The sequence below is a fragment of the Agelaius tricolor genome, unplaced genomic scaffold (assembly GCF_023055355.1).
Source record: "Agelaius tricolor isolate 1412-34295 unplaced genomic scaffold, bAgeTri1.0.p SCAF_26, whole genome shotgun sequence".
In the NCBI taxonomy this organism is placed as follows: Eukaryota; Metazoa; Chordata; class Aves; order Passeriformes; family Icteridae; genus Agelaius; species Agelaius tricolor.
In genome coordinates this window covers 7,215,990-7,234,461 of record NW_027269286.1, presented here as the reverse complement: position 1 = coordinate 7,234,461, position 18,472 = coordinate 7,215,990, and the positions used below count along the sequence as shown (strand labels likewise).

General features: G+C 37.5%; 1 protein-coding gene across 5 annotated transcripts in view; it reads left to right on the top strand.

The window, feature by feature from the left end:
• AKAP11 (A-kinase anchoring protein 11) overlaps positions 1–12,992 on the top strand; it is a 44,174-nt gene extending 31,182 nt beyond the window's left edge. For 3 of the 5 annotated variants that reach the window (XM_071448497.1, XM_071448496.1, XM_071448494.1), the window contains 4 exons: positions 730–813; positions 1,518–1,564; positions 3,892–4,052; positions 8,603–12,992. In XM_071448497.1, coding sequence (XP_071304598.1) covers positions 730–813; positions 1,518–1,564; positions 3,892–4,052; positions 8,603–8,749 — 439 coding nt within the window. In that variant the 3' untranslated portion in view covers positions 8,750–12,992. Of the gene's footprint in view, positions 1–699; positions 814–1,517; positions 1,565–3,891; positions 4,053–8,602 lie in introns of all 5 variants that reach the window. The other 2 variants (XM_071448495.1, XM_071448493.1) reach the window with 1 other exon arrangement.
• Positions 12,993–18,472: the final 5,480 nt, after the last annotated feature.

Genomic DNA, 18,472 nt, shown 5'->3' with positions numbered 1-18,472 from the left:
ACATATTGACAGGCTTAACAAACTGTGCTATTTATAATGACTGAAATTAACGAGTGTAAGAACATGCTCAGTTTTTTCAGTTCCTTGCAGTGGGTTGAATGTAGTCATAGAATAAGTGCAGAATTGTTGTGAACTGTAAGTGAAGTAATCTCTTCAGTATTGTTTTCATAGATTTAAAAGCCTACTTTTTTAAAAAGATCAACTTACAGAACAATATTAAAAATGAAAAAAAAACAATTCTTTACTCTAGGAATTCCTTCTCATCAGGTTGATGGAGATCATTACTGGGTTTTTGGAGTGAGATGGAAGGATTTTATATGTGAAGTTGTCTTCACAATGCAGAATTTTATTAACTGTTAGCTACTTCTTAAGCAAATAATACAGATGTAATCTATTTTCTTATGAGTAATCCTTTTGAAATTGTTAGCTTTTAGAAATAACAAGTGATGTGCTTAGACCTGAGGACAGAATTGCTGCTAGCACTGATCTGAAAAATTAATGAATACAAATTAATACTTTCACCAGTGTACTGAAACCTGCTAGTTTTGCATTATTGTGCACATTGCTGCTCTGGATGGCACTGAGAGTCATGTTTGTTCCAGTAAACCTAGAAAGTTTCAGTGCTCTTGTGTTAAATGTCTTGACAAAAGAGTTGTAAGGAAAATGAAGGTTCTAGTTTGAGCTATTGTTCTTTTCTAGTTCAGCTGTCTTCTCTTCTTCTCCTGGCAGTAATGGTAACAGCAGTAGCTGGAGCAGTCTTGGTTTAGAAGGGGATATGTATGAGGAGAATTTATCCTTTCCAACATCAGACAGGTTGGTTGAGTTGAGAAATATAAACCAGATGGATTCCTCATAATTAATGCATGAAATCATCATTTTTTAAAATAAAAATACAGTACATTTTTTATGCTGATACATTATTCACACTCTTCTCACTTAATCACTGTATGATTTTTTCATTAATTAATCCACCCTGAATGATTAAATTTTTCTGTGCTAAAACTGATTAATATATTTTGCTTGCAAAAGGGTCCCTTTTTTGCATGTTCTTGCCTGCAGTTTTATAAGTCTTTAGATTTACTTTTTTTTTCATGCAGACTAGAGCTTGCTTCCTACAGGATTTCTGGGTTTTTTTTCCCTTTAGCTTGTGTAAACTTTCAGAATTGCATAGTAATTGGTTTTTATAGACCACTTAGGCTTACCTATAGCTATTCATATCTGTGACATAAGGTGGCTGAACCTTTTCACATATGAAGCAAAACTATTAAAATCAATAAGTAGCACCTTTAACACCTTTCTCATTTCTCTCTTCTTTTCCTAAGAGAAAATCTTGTGATGTTGATGATGTCGGTTTACAACATGAAATGGTGTGAGAAGCAAAGCTGCTTTTCATGATCACTCCTTAATTCTTTTATGATTTTGTTGTTATTTAACCTTCATTACAGTCTTAGAATTTACTACATTTACTGCATATATTGGATTGTATTCATATTTTTGTTTTCTTAATTAAAATACAGTGATGGAACAGAAGATAAAGATGAAGATTCTAAGGATGCTGTAGAAGGTAACGTCAGTTCCTGCATATGCTGCTGTTCTTGTCCTGTGCACTGTACATTAATTTTTTGTTAATTCTTTGCCTTTGTAGTCTGCAAAATAAGGTGACAACTCTATTATCTCTATTCATCATAATCAATGACAGTCAAGCGTCAGAATTTTCAATTAATGCCGTACATAGTCCTCTTAGTACACTGAAATTTGCAGCCTTTGGGAAGTGCTAGTTACTTACTGATGCTTACATAAATTTAATAACATAAGGTAGGGAACTTTGATCAGCTTGTTGAAAGTGTGAATTTATATGCAGAGCTTAACTTTTAAGAAAAATATTTGTTAAGGAGCCATGGTAATGCATCTGCATGGCTGCCTTCAAAATGCTGAAGACGTTACTCAAACTGGGCACTTTAATCTTGGAAGAGAGTCATAAAAAATAATAAAAATCTTGGATTTGATGCATTTGCTACTTTCCCTTTCTTCTTAGTGAAGTATAACATAAGGTCTATCCAGAATCTTGTTACAACTTTGTGGTTTGTTAGAAGATCTCTGTGGTCTGGTTCCAGTGTGATTGATGCGCCAGAGTTTGTTAACTGAAATGAGAACAGCCAATACACAGTGTGTGAAGATGGTTTTAAGATGAGCTGATGTTGTAACAGAGGTCTTCTTTGTGTTGGGTGTGTTCTGAAGATAAAAAAAGTGTTTCCAGGAACCTCTGCTATTCCTTATAGAGGATACTCTGCCTTGTTGCACATCTTCAAGTAGTATTAGTGTAAGCAGAAAGATGTATTGGTTGGTTTGGAGTTTTTTTCTCTCCTTTTAAGCTCCTGGAAAATGTATCTAAGTAACCAACATCTCTTAATTGTATTAAATGAGATAAGACTCTAAGGATGTAAGAAAATAAAGCTATATAAGCTATATTAATGAGTATTTTGTCCTTAGAATAATTGTTATTAAAATATTTTCTACTCTGTAGGTTTTAATTTGCTTTCTTTTGGTCTCAACTTTAAAAGTTCTGGCATCTCAAATATTCAAATTTCTCAATTAGGATAGTGATGGGATTTTTTTCTTTACATGGTTTAGGTGTCACCTACTGTCTGTAGTGCAACAGCCTGCTTTATACTGTATTAAGGATTTTCTAGTGAAATTTTTCCAGTGTAAGTTCCTCACCTTCTCACTATTGTTTTGAAAAGGCTCTTTCTGTTGTGTAATTGTAGGACTCTTTAAACAGTGTGCTAGGTAGAACACTTTGTACCTGGTGTTGTACATTTGGAAGTTCTGTTCATGTCATAGCTGGAAATGTCTGACATTTTTCTAAGCTGACTGTGCCTTGGTCACCAAAGAATTTGAATCAAAGCCTTATTATCAAAGGTACATCTATTTTATAATACTGAAAAATGTACCAAAATTTCCCAGCAATGTTACCACAATGCTTTCCACCCACTGTCATAATCTTTTAAAAAATTCTTCTTTCTCTTATAAAGAAGTTAAATTTTGGGGCTCCTCGACAAATAATCTGTTATCCACTGAAAGGACTGTTTGACAGTTTTGCTAGTTAATTTTCTCTTGCTTTTACTTCTGGGGGAATCTGTTTCAACTTGCTTGACTTTGCCGCTTGGGAATGAATACCTTATGTATCTCAATTCTCATAACCTTAGTTGGAAGAGTAGTTGGAAGAGTATTGAGATTGAGCTAAACTCAACATGAATAAATGTTTTTGTTGTTGATGTATTCCATGTTTCTAGAGTCAAGTTCAGTAGTCTGGAAGCAGTGACTCCAGCTTGGAGAGCACTACATGCGTGCCTAGTTGTTTCTGGGATTGTGATAAAGGATCTCTGTGGTAGCTGGATACAGAAACTCAGCTTGGGAACAGAAGTTGACAATACTCTAGTTCCTAGGTGTTATTAACACAACTACTCTTCCAATGCTGTACAAATTTTGGAGCTTATGCTGTAAAAGAAATGTTGAAAAACTGGATATGCCTCAGTAAACCAGCGGTGTATTTTGGAAAAGTTCAAGAGGCTATCTGATCAGTGCAGGAAAGAATTCAGAAATACATACTTCTTAAAATGAGTTAGATGGAGGCATAGTAAAAAATAGCAGCTTGAAATGGAAGGAGCTGATGGAGCTATGTTTGCACACAGTTGTAAATGGGATAAACAGTACTTCCTAATGGAAAAGTTCTGAAACACTTGAGACCAATCTATTTTTTTCCTTTCATATTATCTGTGTACACTAAATTGAGGGTTTTTTAAGATAATACAGTCTATAAACAGTGAACTACAGAGATTTTTTTGAAACAATTTGAAGCTATACATTTGCTTATTTTATGTTTAATGTTAGGTTTGGAGCAAGTGCGAAAGACTTTATCAATAATGAATATTGATCTGGAACCAAATCTAGTGGACCCACAGCTCAGAGCAGCCCTCCAGTGGCTGGCAGCTTCTGAAACAGAGGTGTCTGACCTTCACTTCCGTGACACCGCTGCAAGGGAATTCGTCTTTGTAAGTACTCGGGCCTGATGGGTGGTGGGAAAGGGGAAGGATTCCCTTGGCTTCCAGTTGCTGTGATTTACCAGCTGCTATTACTTCATTTGCTGTTCACTGCTGAGGAAAATCATTATTTAAATCCTGAGAGGTCAAAGTGGAACAGCATGTTTCGCCTCTGTATATACCATACATAAATCAGTATGCATCAAAGCTGATTTTTTCACTTCTCCACTTACAAGTGTTTTACTCCAAAAAGGATGCAATTACATCATTTCTGTTTGCTGAAAATTAGATTTCTTCAAGCATTTTTTATTTAGTATTTAATTGTTTATAAATTGAATCTTTACAAGAACTTGGTCATGCAAATTTTTTCCTAACTTAATGTGTTCTGCTTAGGGTCGTTTTGTTTTGGTTTGTGGGGTCTTTTTGTTTGTTTATGTTTTGTTGGGCTTTTTTCATAGCAAAGATGCATTTTCTTGTGAGAAAGAAGTTTAGTTTTGAAGTAAATGTTATGTCTTTATTCTGTAAGCTACTAAAACCAAAACTACTAAAAAGAACTCTCAATAAGATTGTTTTATTCTTAGGTGCCTTTGCTTTCATTTTATTAATCAAACTTTCAAAGAACTGGGCATTAGCAATTTGTGTATCTTTGGAAAGACTCAGTATTTTGGTATGCATGCTGTCCTGAGTATTTCCATCAGAAACACATGAGAGAAACTTACTATTCCATTAAATCATAAAACCTATTCTTTCATGGCTGCACACCAAACTACACATGTTAATCTGGATTTTCTTACATTAAACTTATATTTTTTAATCAACCGAGGAATTACTTTAACATTACCTTGTTATGGAAAGGCTAACTTAATACAAATACAGGCATTGTCTCTAATGATGAGGTTCACAGGAATAATAATTATAAAATATTTGTATTCTGTGACCTGATAATGTGAAAAAATGCTAGCCTGATGCCATTAATAGCATTTTAACAATTAAGATCTTGGCAAAAATGACTTACTGTACTTACCCGTATATTAAAAAGCTTGCTCTCAGTTCTGAAATTTAATATTGACTCTTCAGCTTGGGGCTTTCCAAAGCTCACATCATCATGTCAAGAGAAAAGTGGAGTTAGTGGGAGGTAAAGGTCAGTATGACAAAGCAGACTCCCAGAGCTGGATGGATGTGTGCACTGATGGTGCTTAGTTACTGGAGAATTGTGAAAGGTGCCTAGAGGCCAGTCCAGATTGTACCTGGTCTGCATTCTCCTAACAGAGAGGCTCCTGCCTTCCTCACACACAAAGAGAATGATAATTTTGGAGTGTTTTTCTGCCTATGTAACTGTATGGAACGTGTATATTGGATTTTGAGAGTAGGAAGTTTTGCATTCTTATTTTAAATAACTCAGAAAGTTTGGAAATGTTGTTTTGGCTTACAGAAATATATGCCCTATGTTCCTTTTCTGGAGCTTGGTATGTTTGCTTTAGAATTATTTCAAGAATATATTTGGCTGTACGTTAGTTCTGACAGGGTGGACTTTGTGCTTCAGTAAACTGGAAGGCAGTTTGAGAATACTTTTCTCAATTTCTGTGCTATTTGAAATTATTTGGTTTAGTCTTTATATTCATATGTTTCTTCTTTGTTACCGTTTATAAGTGCCTTAACACAAAGAAGCAAATACATCACTTTTTCTGTTCTCACATGCTTGGCTGAGCATTTTCTGGAGGTTTTTGAAGGTTTTTTCAATGAGTTTGGGTTAGGGATAACAGTCATTCTGACCTCATGAAATCTTCTGCCTTCTCTTGAAGATCTGTTCATCTGTTTCAAGCTTGTTGCAAATACTCAGGTAGAATAGTGGTAGGACCCACAAGTGTTAATAATAATTTATTTTCTGTGTACCCGAGACACGTGTATCTAGCAATAAGACTCAAAAGAGATGGCAGGCGCTTCTTTTTAAAATTTTTCCATGAGTCCCTTGTTCTTTAGCCAGCTCTGAGTAAAGAGACTGCAGAGCTGTGGTGCTGAGATTTGAGCCAATGCTCCAGGACACACAGGAAAGATGCTGTTAGCTGGCTGTGTATCTGATGACGACTCCAGCTGCCTTAATAAGACAACATTAATAAGAGAAGAGCACTCTGGAAAATAGCAGTGCCTGTTATGTGTGCCCTCTTAAAAAAATATGATATTTTTCTACTTGACACTTCAGTTATAAATTGATACTGAGTTGGCACCTGAAGGTAAGACCTTCTGGCAGGCAGTAGTCATGCAGTCCTGAAAATGCTACAGTAGTTAATTGTTTCAATTAGTTTTATAGATTTTTTTTAGTTGTTCAGATGCAGTTATGTTAAAATAAATGGAAATTTTGTTTCCCTCCCCGGAGGCAGAGAATGATTACCTGTTTTTTATTCCATCCCACTTCCCGATGGGAATGTTCTCCGTTCCAGACGGAATGAGATTGGAAGCTGTCATTCCCGGCTGTTGCAGAGCCGAGCGCGGCCCTGCAGAGGGCGCTGCAGCCCAGAGGACGCCGCGGCCGCGCTGCTGCTCCCGCGGCAGCCGCGGGGCTGCGGCATCTCCCGGGGACCCTCGGGAGTCACCCAGCCCGGCTCCTGGGCAACCCGCCGGGCCTTAGAGCTCGTCGGAAACAGCCATTTGCTCTATAAGCAGTGGGTGAGTCCTGGAAGGGAGCAAAGGCTTGCGTTATAGCTGATCGCAGCAGGGTGATGAGCCGCCGATGTGATGCGGCTGCAGAAAAGGCAGACGGGCTCCTAGCGTGTATCAGGCAGGGTATTTGTTACTTGCAGCAGCTGGGTATGAACTCTTACTTAAGGGTGCTTGTTATGCTCAGCAAGGCAACAAGACGTTAAATACCTATGTATGTAACAAAATACATTTGTTAGGAGGATAACAAGAAATCAGCAAATTAGAATAGATCTTGACTTCTGTGAGATGCCTGACAATGTGGATATGCAAGTGCCTGGATTAAAAAATCATATGTATTCCATTTTTAATGAGACCTTACCTACCTGTTTAAGAGTCTTATTTTGAGTAAACACTAATATTTCACTTGTCTGGCAGGAAGAAACAGATTGGTCATCTAAAGAAATAGTGAGATTAAACATAAAATTAAAATTTAGGTGCCAGTTCTGTAGTTTTACTGTAGTGGAAAACTTATTTGGACTGAAGTTTTATATTTTATTTGCTGAAGTAGGTATTTGGACATTAGCCACACTTTCCTCTGGCAGAGGAAAGAAAAATGACCATTCTTTTATAAACCAACAAACATCATTTACAAAATTGCATGTTGTAGACTGTAAAACTCCTACTTCCTGTGCTCTGCTTTAAAATTCACAGAAATAACTACAGATTTCAGTCTCTTCTTACATAGAAAAGATGTCCTTAATTTCTACTGAGAAAAGTTGCCAGTGTTCAGAATAAATTATGTTCAGGATTAGAGAGAATTTTTTGCTTGTTCAAGTTAATGTTTTTCTCAAGAAGTTAACTTTTTGATACATGTTTTTATAACCACGCTCTTTCTGTCAGTCCTATCACCTGCCTTGTTGCAGTTGGAACATCGGCTAGGTAAAGAAGGGGGGAAAGATTGTCTTCCTTTTTATTTTTTTTAGAACTTTATATTGCAATTTGACAGGTTCCCAGTAGAAACTATATGAATTTTTAATTTTGTAGCTGTGAAAAATATTTCCCTGAACACTGTGTATTACTTTTTTTAAACTTAATATATGGAATGTCTTGGTAGGGACTATAAAAGGGGTTAAAAATTTACAGCTCCAAAGAATAAGTAGGGTGTCTAAACTGTGTTTACAAAATTCAGCATTGACAGGTGTCCAGAAAGCTACAGAAAATACTTTGTTTGTGTGGGTATTTGTTTATTTATTTAAACTAAAAATTGTTAGGTTTTTACTCCTGGGCAAGCTGTCAAATTCATTCTTTCCTTAGGGTAGGCTTTCTTACACATATAGCTGAGCTTGACACATCAGCAATGGAAGATTTTTTCCTTTGGATCCCGGGGGAAAAGAAATGTTTTCAACTACACTGATCTCTGCTCCTGAGTGGTAGTTTAACTTAATCATCACCTTTTCCTTCTCCCCAAGATGTTATAATTTCCCAATACTGAAGAAACTGTTTTCATTGAGGGTAGTGTCTGTGCCACCCCAACCACACTATATGTTGTGAAAGGAAAATCCACATCCTTTTATTAAGACAGAGTTTTGTCTTTTTATACATGCATTATTGGCATGGGAGGGGTGGCAAATGTCTTAATCTTGTGTTCAGAATTTCCTGTTTTCTGCAGTCTTGATGAACCACAGTACTCATACCTGTGGCACCACATAATTTGAAAATGGTGCTCCCTCCAGAAGAAAGTTTTGTGAAGACTGCCCTAAAAAAAGTGCTCAATTCTTGCGGAAGTTTTTGTTTTTTTAGATGTGGGAATAATGATTAACTCATTAGAACTGATGTCTTATGACCTAATGTTTCAAGAATAACTTCTGTAACTTAATCAGGATGTCCTAGTCAAAATATTTTGTGTTCCCCTGTTTTCCCTTTAGCTTTCTAGAAGACTGAGAGAAAGATATTGGAAAGTTGGAGATCTCTTGCAAGCAGTGCTGAAATATTGTGAAATGATAGAGACAGCATCTGATGGAGAGCAAGCTCCGAGTAAATCTCTGGTCAGTTGGCTTCTGGAAAATGTCTGAAAAATCCAAAGATGCTACACTCTTCACTTCATTCCTCTTCTGAAAGGAGATAGAAGGAACACAGATGTGTAAAGTAAAATTCAGCTAGTGAATGTTTAAGTTATAGTCAGCGTTAAAAGACTTTGAGGTGAAAGTCAAAATAGCTGTGCTGTGCTTTGTGATACTGTGCACATGGTATGTTTATTCAGTCCATAATCGGTGTTGTCCACCCACGCATAAATTGTATTTACTGCTGTGTTCATACCACTGAGATATTTATGAACAACCCTTGTCTATGATCATAGTCCACAGGAGACAGTCTCAGACATGATATTCAGGATTCCCTTGTGCCAGGACAGCTCTTTCTCCCACTCCTTTGTGTGCTATATTCACAGCAGAACTAAGAGCACTGATTTCAGCAACAATCTGCTCTGGAATACTTTGCTGCAGACAGTGGAAGAAATACTCATTTTGGCCAGGTGTTACATGCCCAAGAGCATTGCCAGGAAGAAAATTGTGACCTGCCCAAGCAGCCCCTTAATATAGTCTGGTTTCATAGCCACCTTTTTCAGTTTTAAATTTATGTGAAGATGGGATAGTCTGCTCTGAAATTGCAGAGGTGCAAATGCATGAATTTGTTGACTCCTGCAGAGCTGGTAACTTCTGGTAGAAGGGCAGAGTGAGAAGTTGAGCATAATTTCGTATGTAATTCTTTAACAAGGTTTCCTGAAGCTTGCCAGTCAGATTTAAATTGCTAAATTTTTTACTGAGGCTTTTTGTATGCAGATACTTCTGTGACACTAGTTCTGTGTCAAAGACTTTGTACATTAGTCTCTCACACAGATGTGTTAAAAGTAGAAGATGGAAATTTCTGAGGATTTTGGCCATCTTTTCGAATAGTTTTAATTCCTTTCCAAGAGCCACATATGAATTTTCTTTTTATGAATATAGACAATGTTGTTACTCAGTGAGCATGGAAGTGTTTAGCAAAGAAAGCTAATAAAAATGTAAAGGGGAAATTTCTTGCAAATTGATTTTTCATTTTTGTTAACTACCTTCACTGAATTTTTTTAAAGGCACTTTTAATTGAATATTTTTAGCAGTCTTGTCAGGTTTCTCACCAATGCTGCTGATCTGCCTTTCTGTCTGAAGGGAAATCTGAACCTTCACTTATCCTGTGGTTTGAAAATGTTTTTTGGGATTTGTTTTTTTATATATCCTTTGAGAGAAAAAGGCACGTGCTGGTGATTACCAGGTTGCCACCTAAAACTTGGTAAATAATCAGAGAGCATTACTGATTTTGGATGAACAAAAAAATCTTAATAGCTTTTTCACAGAAAAATATACTGTTGTTATAGTGCACAGTTTTGTGATCCCAAACAAGGAGAGCTATGGTCTCCAAATCTATTCCAGATTTTTAGTGGCATATGTTCAATTCTGATTACCCCTACCCCATGAATTGCTACGAAGTGTCACACTGGTAAATTCAAGAGCACTGTTCTTGCAGTGTCCTTGTATTTCAGGAAAGCATTCCACTGGCCTCTTTGCAGAGGCATGGTTGGTTTTAGTCCTCTTTTGTCATCTGGATTTCTGCCTTGGATCTCACAAAGTTCACCTTTCTCACAGAGCCAAAGATTTTTCGTGTTTTTGTATGTGCACATACATGTGTTCACTCATGTGAATGCACACAGGTTTGTTTATACGTGTGTGTATGAGATGTCACCGCTGTGAACTCCTGGTGCAAACTTCTACCACTAAATTCAAATTCTGTTATGCTCAGTTTATTTCCTCACTTCATATATCATTTCACTGATTGGAAAGTCAATGTATGTGGCAAAAAGACCAAAAGCCACTTCAAGGTCTTTTGTATTGTTATAGGTAATACAATCCAGACATCAGGAATTCTTTTTCTCTGGAGCCCAAAGCATGGCAGAGGAAGTTATTTAATTCCTATATTTGGAAGATAGTTCTAGTAGCAAATATTTTTTAAGAATTGTACAAAGGTTGTCTGGATTTTTTCTTCCTCTCCCAAACCCCTTGTATTCCTTTTTCCCCCGTTTTTTTTTTTCTTTTTCAGTTTGATTTTCAATATTGTTTTAGACAAAAATTTGAAATAATTCCTTGGCTATAACACCTTCCCCTTAACTCAGCAATAATATACTTATAGGTACAAATTTACCTATAAAATTGAAATGTCAAGGAAATAAAATGTTAAAAGCAGTGCCTCATGACTAAATTTTTCTCACCAAGTGGAATTTCAGGACATGAGGATACAGTAGAGTATAGTAAAGTGTTTCTGTACAGTGAGGAAGATATTGAAGGTATTCCAAATATACAAAACCGTACATTTAAAAAACCTACAACACAAAACAACCAACACAAAACACAACCAACAAAAAACACTGCAGGAACAGCCATTTTTTTAACTCATTTATTCAAAATGATGGATTTTGTAAACTTAGTGAAGTGCTTTTTCATTTCATTTACTTTCTTGTAGAAAGGCAGAAGATCATGCCATTCACAAAGCTTACAACTATTCACAAAGTTAAGTGGATAACAGTTGCACTGAAAAATATTTTTTTAAATGGAATCCTGTTTTCGGACTGGATCAAATGTGTTGTGTAACTATTGATTGGTGTTACATTAAGGAAGAAATGGTTTTATTATCCTCTGAGGAAAGTAGCATAGTTTCCAAATTTTCATGGGAAAAATGGTATAAAATACTTCATTTTTACTGAAAACAAGCCAAAAAAAACCAAACCAGTTTGCTACACAAATTGTTCTAAATTTCTTCAGAATGACTTGACTTTCCTCCTTCTGTATAAAGTTAAAAAGCTTTACTCTAGCCTGGCAAAATTATTACAATTGAATAATTTTAATAATCCTTGAAAACCATACTGTGACTGTATCTAACTGGTGCTCTCTGCCATATTAGTGAGAAAGCTGTTCCTTGCTAATGCAAGTCTTAAATTACACTTTTACTGAGTTTGTTTAAAACTCCTGACCACAAATACAGAAACGTAAGTGAAAACTCTAAAAACATGAAGGGCCACATTCTGGTCCCTTTAAAACATACTGCTGCTTTATAAACAAACATAATAAGGTAGAGTTTGATTCATCTTGCATTTTTTCTGTATGGGAACCCCGGTAATTTAATTTTTATTTTGAGGAAAATATATCCTCTGATGTTATTGTTTCAGAAACCACCCAGATACTTCATAAATACATTTGGTATTCTAAAAAATGGAAGTGTTTTGATGTTTTGTAAGATTCTGTAGAAAAAGCACTTTGAGAAACAGTCCCTCTGTAAAGCAAGTTAGCAGTGGCCATATTTAAAACTAGTTTAAGCATTCAGAACAGGGTGCATAAACAATACAAAGAATGCATAAAGCCTTAAAATAAAAACTGAACAAAACTCAAACCCATATTTGAAAATTAAAGAGGATTTGCTGTCTCAAAACAAGGATGTAAAAAGGCAGCCCAGATAATGTATGTGAATGCAATTTCTGTAGTATCTTTGTTCTTGAGTTTTAGAAGATTGTGTAAGCTTTTTAGAAAAAAGCCAACCAAAACCCAGAAACCCACATTCCGAGACTAATTAGGTCTCTCAAAAATGGTATCAGATTTTAAGTGTTACATTTTCTAATGTAACTTTGGCTGGGACCTTTTCTATGAAGAGAGACAAATTGTTGGAGATGGGAACACAGTGAGTAGTAAACACCAGCGCAAACCCCTGTAGTTCTAGACAGTCAATTTGCAAAAAAAAAATACAAGATTCAGGAATGATTTTTATTGTAAGAAATTTGGCTTTTCAGCAAGAGCCACTGCTGTCAAGCATTTACTGTACTTGAGTCTGAAGAGGCAGGTACAGAGCCCAGCCACTGTTGTCACTTTATTTTGTATCATCTTTGTACATTCCTGTTGTATAGCTGGTGTTGTAGTTTTAGAGGGCCTTTGTTCTAATGTCTGAACAGTATTTAATAATAAAATTTATTATAATTTGCTGGAACTGCTGCTTATTTGTGCAGTGTTACAGTAATTCACAGCCCAGTTAGTGATGCAATTGTATACCAAAAGCAGTTTGAATAACTAAATGTTTATGTAACTGTACTCAATGAATATGAAGGTCTTGTACTGTATAATGGTGACAAGTTTTACCATTTTAGTAACTTAACTATATTCAGTTTTCAGATTATGAACTCCAGGTTGCACTAAATTTGTCCTTGTTTTAGCAGTGGCTTAAAATAAAACACATTTCACTGGCTTTGAGAGTGCTGTCATTTCTTGTAAATTCATGGAATATTATTTTTCTTTTCAGCAAACACAGCTAAGAGTGGTCTTGGCCGGTGGCTGTGTGAGGAAGGGTGTAGTAAGCAGTGCATCAGTAGATGGCATACTTCTTACAGAGTTAAATTGGAGTCCTGCAAGGGGTGAGGACCCTGCTTTACTGTCTTTGGGTTGAAAGGTGAGCCCACAGTTCCACTGACATGCAGTAAAGTGTCACATGGACTCTACTCACAGCACAAGGGGCATGTAAGAACCAGTCAGCTCCATCTTGCCTGGAAGCTGGGTTAGTAAGGTTGCCTTGGTATTTCTGTGTGGACTGAAGTTGCTTTGTCCAGTATTTGGGAAACTAGCTTAGAACTCAGCTTTAGTCTTCTGGACAAATCCAAGAATACTCTGCTAGTGAAAATGTATGAAGCAGGACATTTTGCAGGTTTCTTCACTCTCCTGAAGTGTTTTGGAATCTTGTGAAATCCCCCAAACAGCATATTGACAAGTACCCTAAAATAGTAATGCTGAGCAGAGGTGATGTGCACAGGACCATTTCTAAGATTTGGAAGTACTGCTGTTGCAGGTAGCTGTCTTTTGATGTATAAGTTGTGAGTCTGCTATTCTCAGCTGGGTTTCATTTCAAGAATTAGGAATTTTTTGCTGAAGTTACATTAAAACCAGTAAGTGTGAGTAACTCTCCTTGATTATTTTTGCAATGGTTTAAAGGAGGTTTCTTTAGTATTTTGAGATTGCTTCCAAAAGGAGCATTCTTGTGTTTCATTACCATATCTGTTTCAAAGATTTTTTGTTTGGGTAATGCCTCATGGTCAATCACATGGAAAATAAATGTTAACTAAAGCGAATAAATAACTTACTCTTCAAATACTGTATGTTCAAAAAAAGGCAAGTAGTGAGTTGGAAACGAGGAAAAGATTTTCATAAAGGGAAAGAAGATATTCATGTGGAAGATAAATCTAAGCTTTTTTCTTCCTGCCCTGGACTTTATTTTTCTTTCATTCAGCAGTCTGGTTCTGGCTGGCTTCGTTCAACCACAGAACAGTATCCATGCACTTTGTTTAACCTTGGTGTATGAAATTGAGAGTTAAGTCTCCAGCTAGTCCATAGTCTTCGCCCAACATGTGTGCTACTCCATCTCTTGCTGCTGTTGGTCAGACCTTCCTCTCAGTCCCTACCCTGAGCTTCTGGTGTCACTGAATTCCATGCTGGCGATTGCTCTGAGCCTCCGACTGGAAGGTGGCTACGGAAAGTGAGTCATGCCAAGGCTGCAGAAATGTACCCAGATCACTGACCTTACTGGTTATTGAGCACCATATTAATCAAACCCTGTCTCTTTCCCCTGCTGTTGAGGCAAACCATGAAGAAACGTGTGACTGCTAGGGCAAGGGAACCAACAGTGACAAGCATGAGGCTGTGTCTGTGGTCAGGGTACTGGCTATCTAGTCCGTGACCACACAGCACCTTTCCAAAGAAATGGCAAAAACTGAAATTAGGACCTTTATGTAGTCAGAACATATAGTCTGCATTGTCTTTGTCCCTCTGAAAATTGCTGCTGCTTCTAGGACTGTGAGGGAGCTTTGTGTGCATTTACTTGGGTTGGTTTGTTTGTTTTGAATTAAGAAAGGGCAAAAGAGAACACTTGTGCAACTCATTTGACTTAGGTTTTTGGAATTCCGGTGCTTCAACCAGAAATCAGATGAATATTGAGAAAAGAAAGTGTGTGATAATGTGGTACTTCTTTCTGCTATTTGCTCCTGTAGCCCACTCAATTCCAATCTCTTATTTTGTACAGCCTCCACCTCATTTAACTTCTAAGTTAAATCAGAGACTCTTCCTACACTTTCCTTGTGGCTATTGCTGGTTTCTACCTTTTTTCTGTCCCTTGTCAAGTCTTGTAGTGCAGCTGTCATCTTCAGCTTCTCTTTTGACCCTTCTCTGTTGTCCTGATGTGACTTCTGGCCTTCTTATTCTTGTCTGGTGGAAGTGGTTAAAAACCAGCAAGGGGAGTCTTAGCTGTGAGGCTATGGAACAAGGCTTGCCTACCAGAAATCATCAAGCAGTGAAGAAGAGCTAAACTTGCTTTTGGCTGAGTTTTTAACTCCTGTAGGAAAGTAATCTGTGGTTGCTTTGGTTTGGAACCCAATTTACTGCTTGCAAAACCCTTGGATTTTATGCTGATCTAAAAGCAACTTTTAAGTTGATACTGAAGTATAATGTAACTCAAACATACTCCATAATTCGTGCTGCTGTCTGTGCAGTGTGCTGCTGGTTGGCTTCCAGACACAGGGCAGAACTCAGTCCTTTGGAAAGCTGGCAAAATCCCAGTTGTCTCACCCAGCTGCATCAGGTCTCAATTTGGATAAACAGTAACCTTTAATAGCAAGTAGTCAAGACCTTAGAAGGTCGTATTTTCAGATTATTGCCCCATAGTATTGTGCTGTGAACAGATGCTGCAACTGGATTGATAAGCACACAAAATCAGACACGATGCTGTGAAAATGCTATCAATATGGACAGAAATATAACAAAGAACCATCTGCTTCTGCTGGAAGTTGTAGTTCAGAGGAGATGCATGATGTTTCTGTGGGAAATTATAAAATGGCTCAGTGGAAACTAAGTTGTAAAAGCAGAGAAATTATGTCAAGAGAAATGGCAATACGCGGGTGTCCTGTTGAACTCTTCACAGTATGTTGTGCAGTATGTATGAGAGAGTTGGAGTTCACAGCTAAATCCATTGGAGTTAAAAGGCACTGGGAAGAGGAGAGCATCCAAGCTAACTGTTACAGGACTCTGAGATGCTTAATTAATATTTCTGTGGCAACAGATCATACACATTTTTCATTCTTTTAGCTTAGGAGGTTCAGAACTTTGCTTGTGTCCTAATTTATTGCTGTAAACCACTATGTGAATATTTTATCTTCAGGGCAATCAGAGTCTTCAAAGGGTTAAGCCTGAAACATCCTGACAAGCTTAGTACATGCTGGCATCTTCAACAAGACCTCTTTTCTTGTGCCTGCCTGAGAAAATAAAGAGGTGGGTGCTGGAAATTCCCCAAGGAGTCCTCATCAGTATGATCAAAGTGCTTGTGAGAGGCTGCTAGAGACATGGTTTTAGAGAATTTGGTAATTTTTGTTTAAAATTACCTTGTGAGATTTTTTTTGTCTTCTGCAAGTGTTGGAATGGCATTGCTTATGGTATATGCCCGTCTTGTGTCTGTGTCTTAAAAATATGACTTAATTTATTTTTCTCCATGTATTAGCTTACCACAACTGTTAAGAAAAAAATTAGGTACGCAAAAAGTCATCCTTCCTGCTGCCATCCAAATTACACTGGATGAATGATTTAGATTAATTTGGGAAATAACCATTAATCTGAATACAAGGCAGCAATGAGAAGGTTAGTTTTTTCCATCGTTCATTTTCAATTTTCTTTCCTAAAATGTAGACATTTTCCAGTAATTAGATTGGAAGTGCAGTAAAGCTAAAGCTCATGAAATTGTCTCTAATTAACAAGGAGAAAATGAAAGAGAATGAACTGTGGTCACAACACAGTCTTGACCCTGGACCTCACTTAATTTGAACTTAAATTCATTTCCTATCAACTGTCAAAAGACAGTTTGCAAGTTTGTTTGCAAGTCAAAAGTTCAAATGCAGTTGTGTCCTATATTTCATATCTGTTTTTAAATGTGCAGTTTCTACAGTCTTGGGTTGTTGAGAAGAGTAAAGGCTGCAAAGGTTTTCTTTCTTTTTGGTTATAGTGTCCTTGCTGGGTGGGGCTTTTTAAGTACTCTACCTTCTCAGTCTAACTAATACCTTTCAGCAAGGGTTATGGATTGCATTGACCCCACATGGCTTCCTTGGCACCTATTCCATGTAATTTCCATGCATTTTGCTTCCCTGACTTGATTTTTATACTGCTCTCTGTTCCTAAAAGGTCTCCCAATCTCAGGTCCTATGCTGCAGACACTCCATTGACCCTGAAGAAGGTTTGATACCCTCAAAGAAGGTGAAATATGTTGGAAGGAGTCAGTCTGTAAAATGGAACAATGATCCTGGGCTCTTCTGAAGAGTTTTGGACATTCACAATGACTTCTTGTATTTACCAAATCCCACAATAGTTAGCATTTTTATTGCTCTCCCAAATATGATCAAACTAATATTTTACAATTTCAGATACTTTTCTGTAATAACACTTGCAAACTGTGGGCCTTTTCAGACAAATCTGAAAATCACTCAGGGACTGTCCCAAACTGGTTGCATGTAGAAAAATGCTCATCATTTGGAAGGTAATAGCTTTATAAGTTCTGCTCTGGGCCCCCCAGCATAATGACATGGACCTGCTGGAGTAGGTGCAGAAGAGGCTACTAACACGATCAGATGGCTGGAGCACCTCTCCTGTGAAGACAGGGACCTGTGGCTGTTCAGCCTAGAGAAGAGAAGGCTCTGGGGAGGCCTTTACAGCATCTTCCAGTACTTAAAGGGGTCTGCCAGAGAGTTGGGAGGGGGGCTTTTTACAAGGTCATGTAGTAATAGGAAAAAGGGAATGGCTTTAAACTGAGAGATTTAATCAGATATCTGGAAGAAATTTTTCACTCTGAGGGTGGTGAGGTGCTGGAACAGCTTGCCCAGAGAATTTGTGGATGTCCTATCCCTGGAATTGTTCAAGACTGGGTTGAGCAACCTGGTATAGTGGAAGGTGTTCCTACCCGCAGCAGAGGGGTCAAAACTGGATGAGTTTAAAGGTCACTTCTGACCCAAACCATCCTATCCTAAGTACCTGACTGGGTTTTTTTACCTTTCTGTGGGGAGTCAAAAGGATGAAAATTCTCACCCTGTTCTAAATGATGACTCACCTTCAAGGCAGTAGCAAACCCATGCCTACATGAAAGTCTAGGAATTCCCAAAGATAACACTAGAAATAAAAGAATCTAACATTTCACATGATATTATCTCTCTTGGTTTTGTTTTCCCAAGGGCATGACTTTTTAATAAAAACCACAACAGTCTGCACAAAGACTGCATTAAGATGTATGATGTTCATAACGCTGTAATTGCCTGGAATAAGGGAATTCTCTGCTCAGCTCTGATACGGGGCTTCTGGAAGATCTTTTGGGTAGGTCTTACTTTTCTTTGTTTCTCATTTTGTGAAGCTGATTGATGCCTCCTGCCCTTTGCTCAGGGAGGTGGTGGGAATTACTCCCTCTTTTCTCTACGCGAACAAGAAGTCTCCTGCCAAGCTGAATTTGATTGATGAGGCTCCAGGGAAAGAGGTCATTGGCAAAGGATGGTGTGTGGCAGATGGATGTTAACAGGCATGTTAGGTGGTCATGTGTTAATTTAGGTGCAGAGAGATAATTTAACAGCTAATTAACCACCCCTTGAGAAGACCTGAAATAACCATTTCAGAATTGCAGTCCTCTCCCATTAAGAATGTATTGGTCAGGGGTTGACA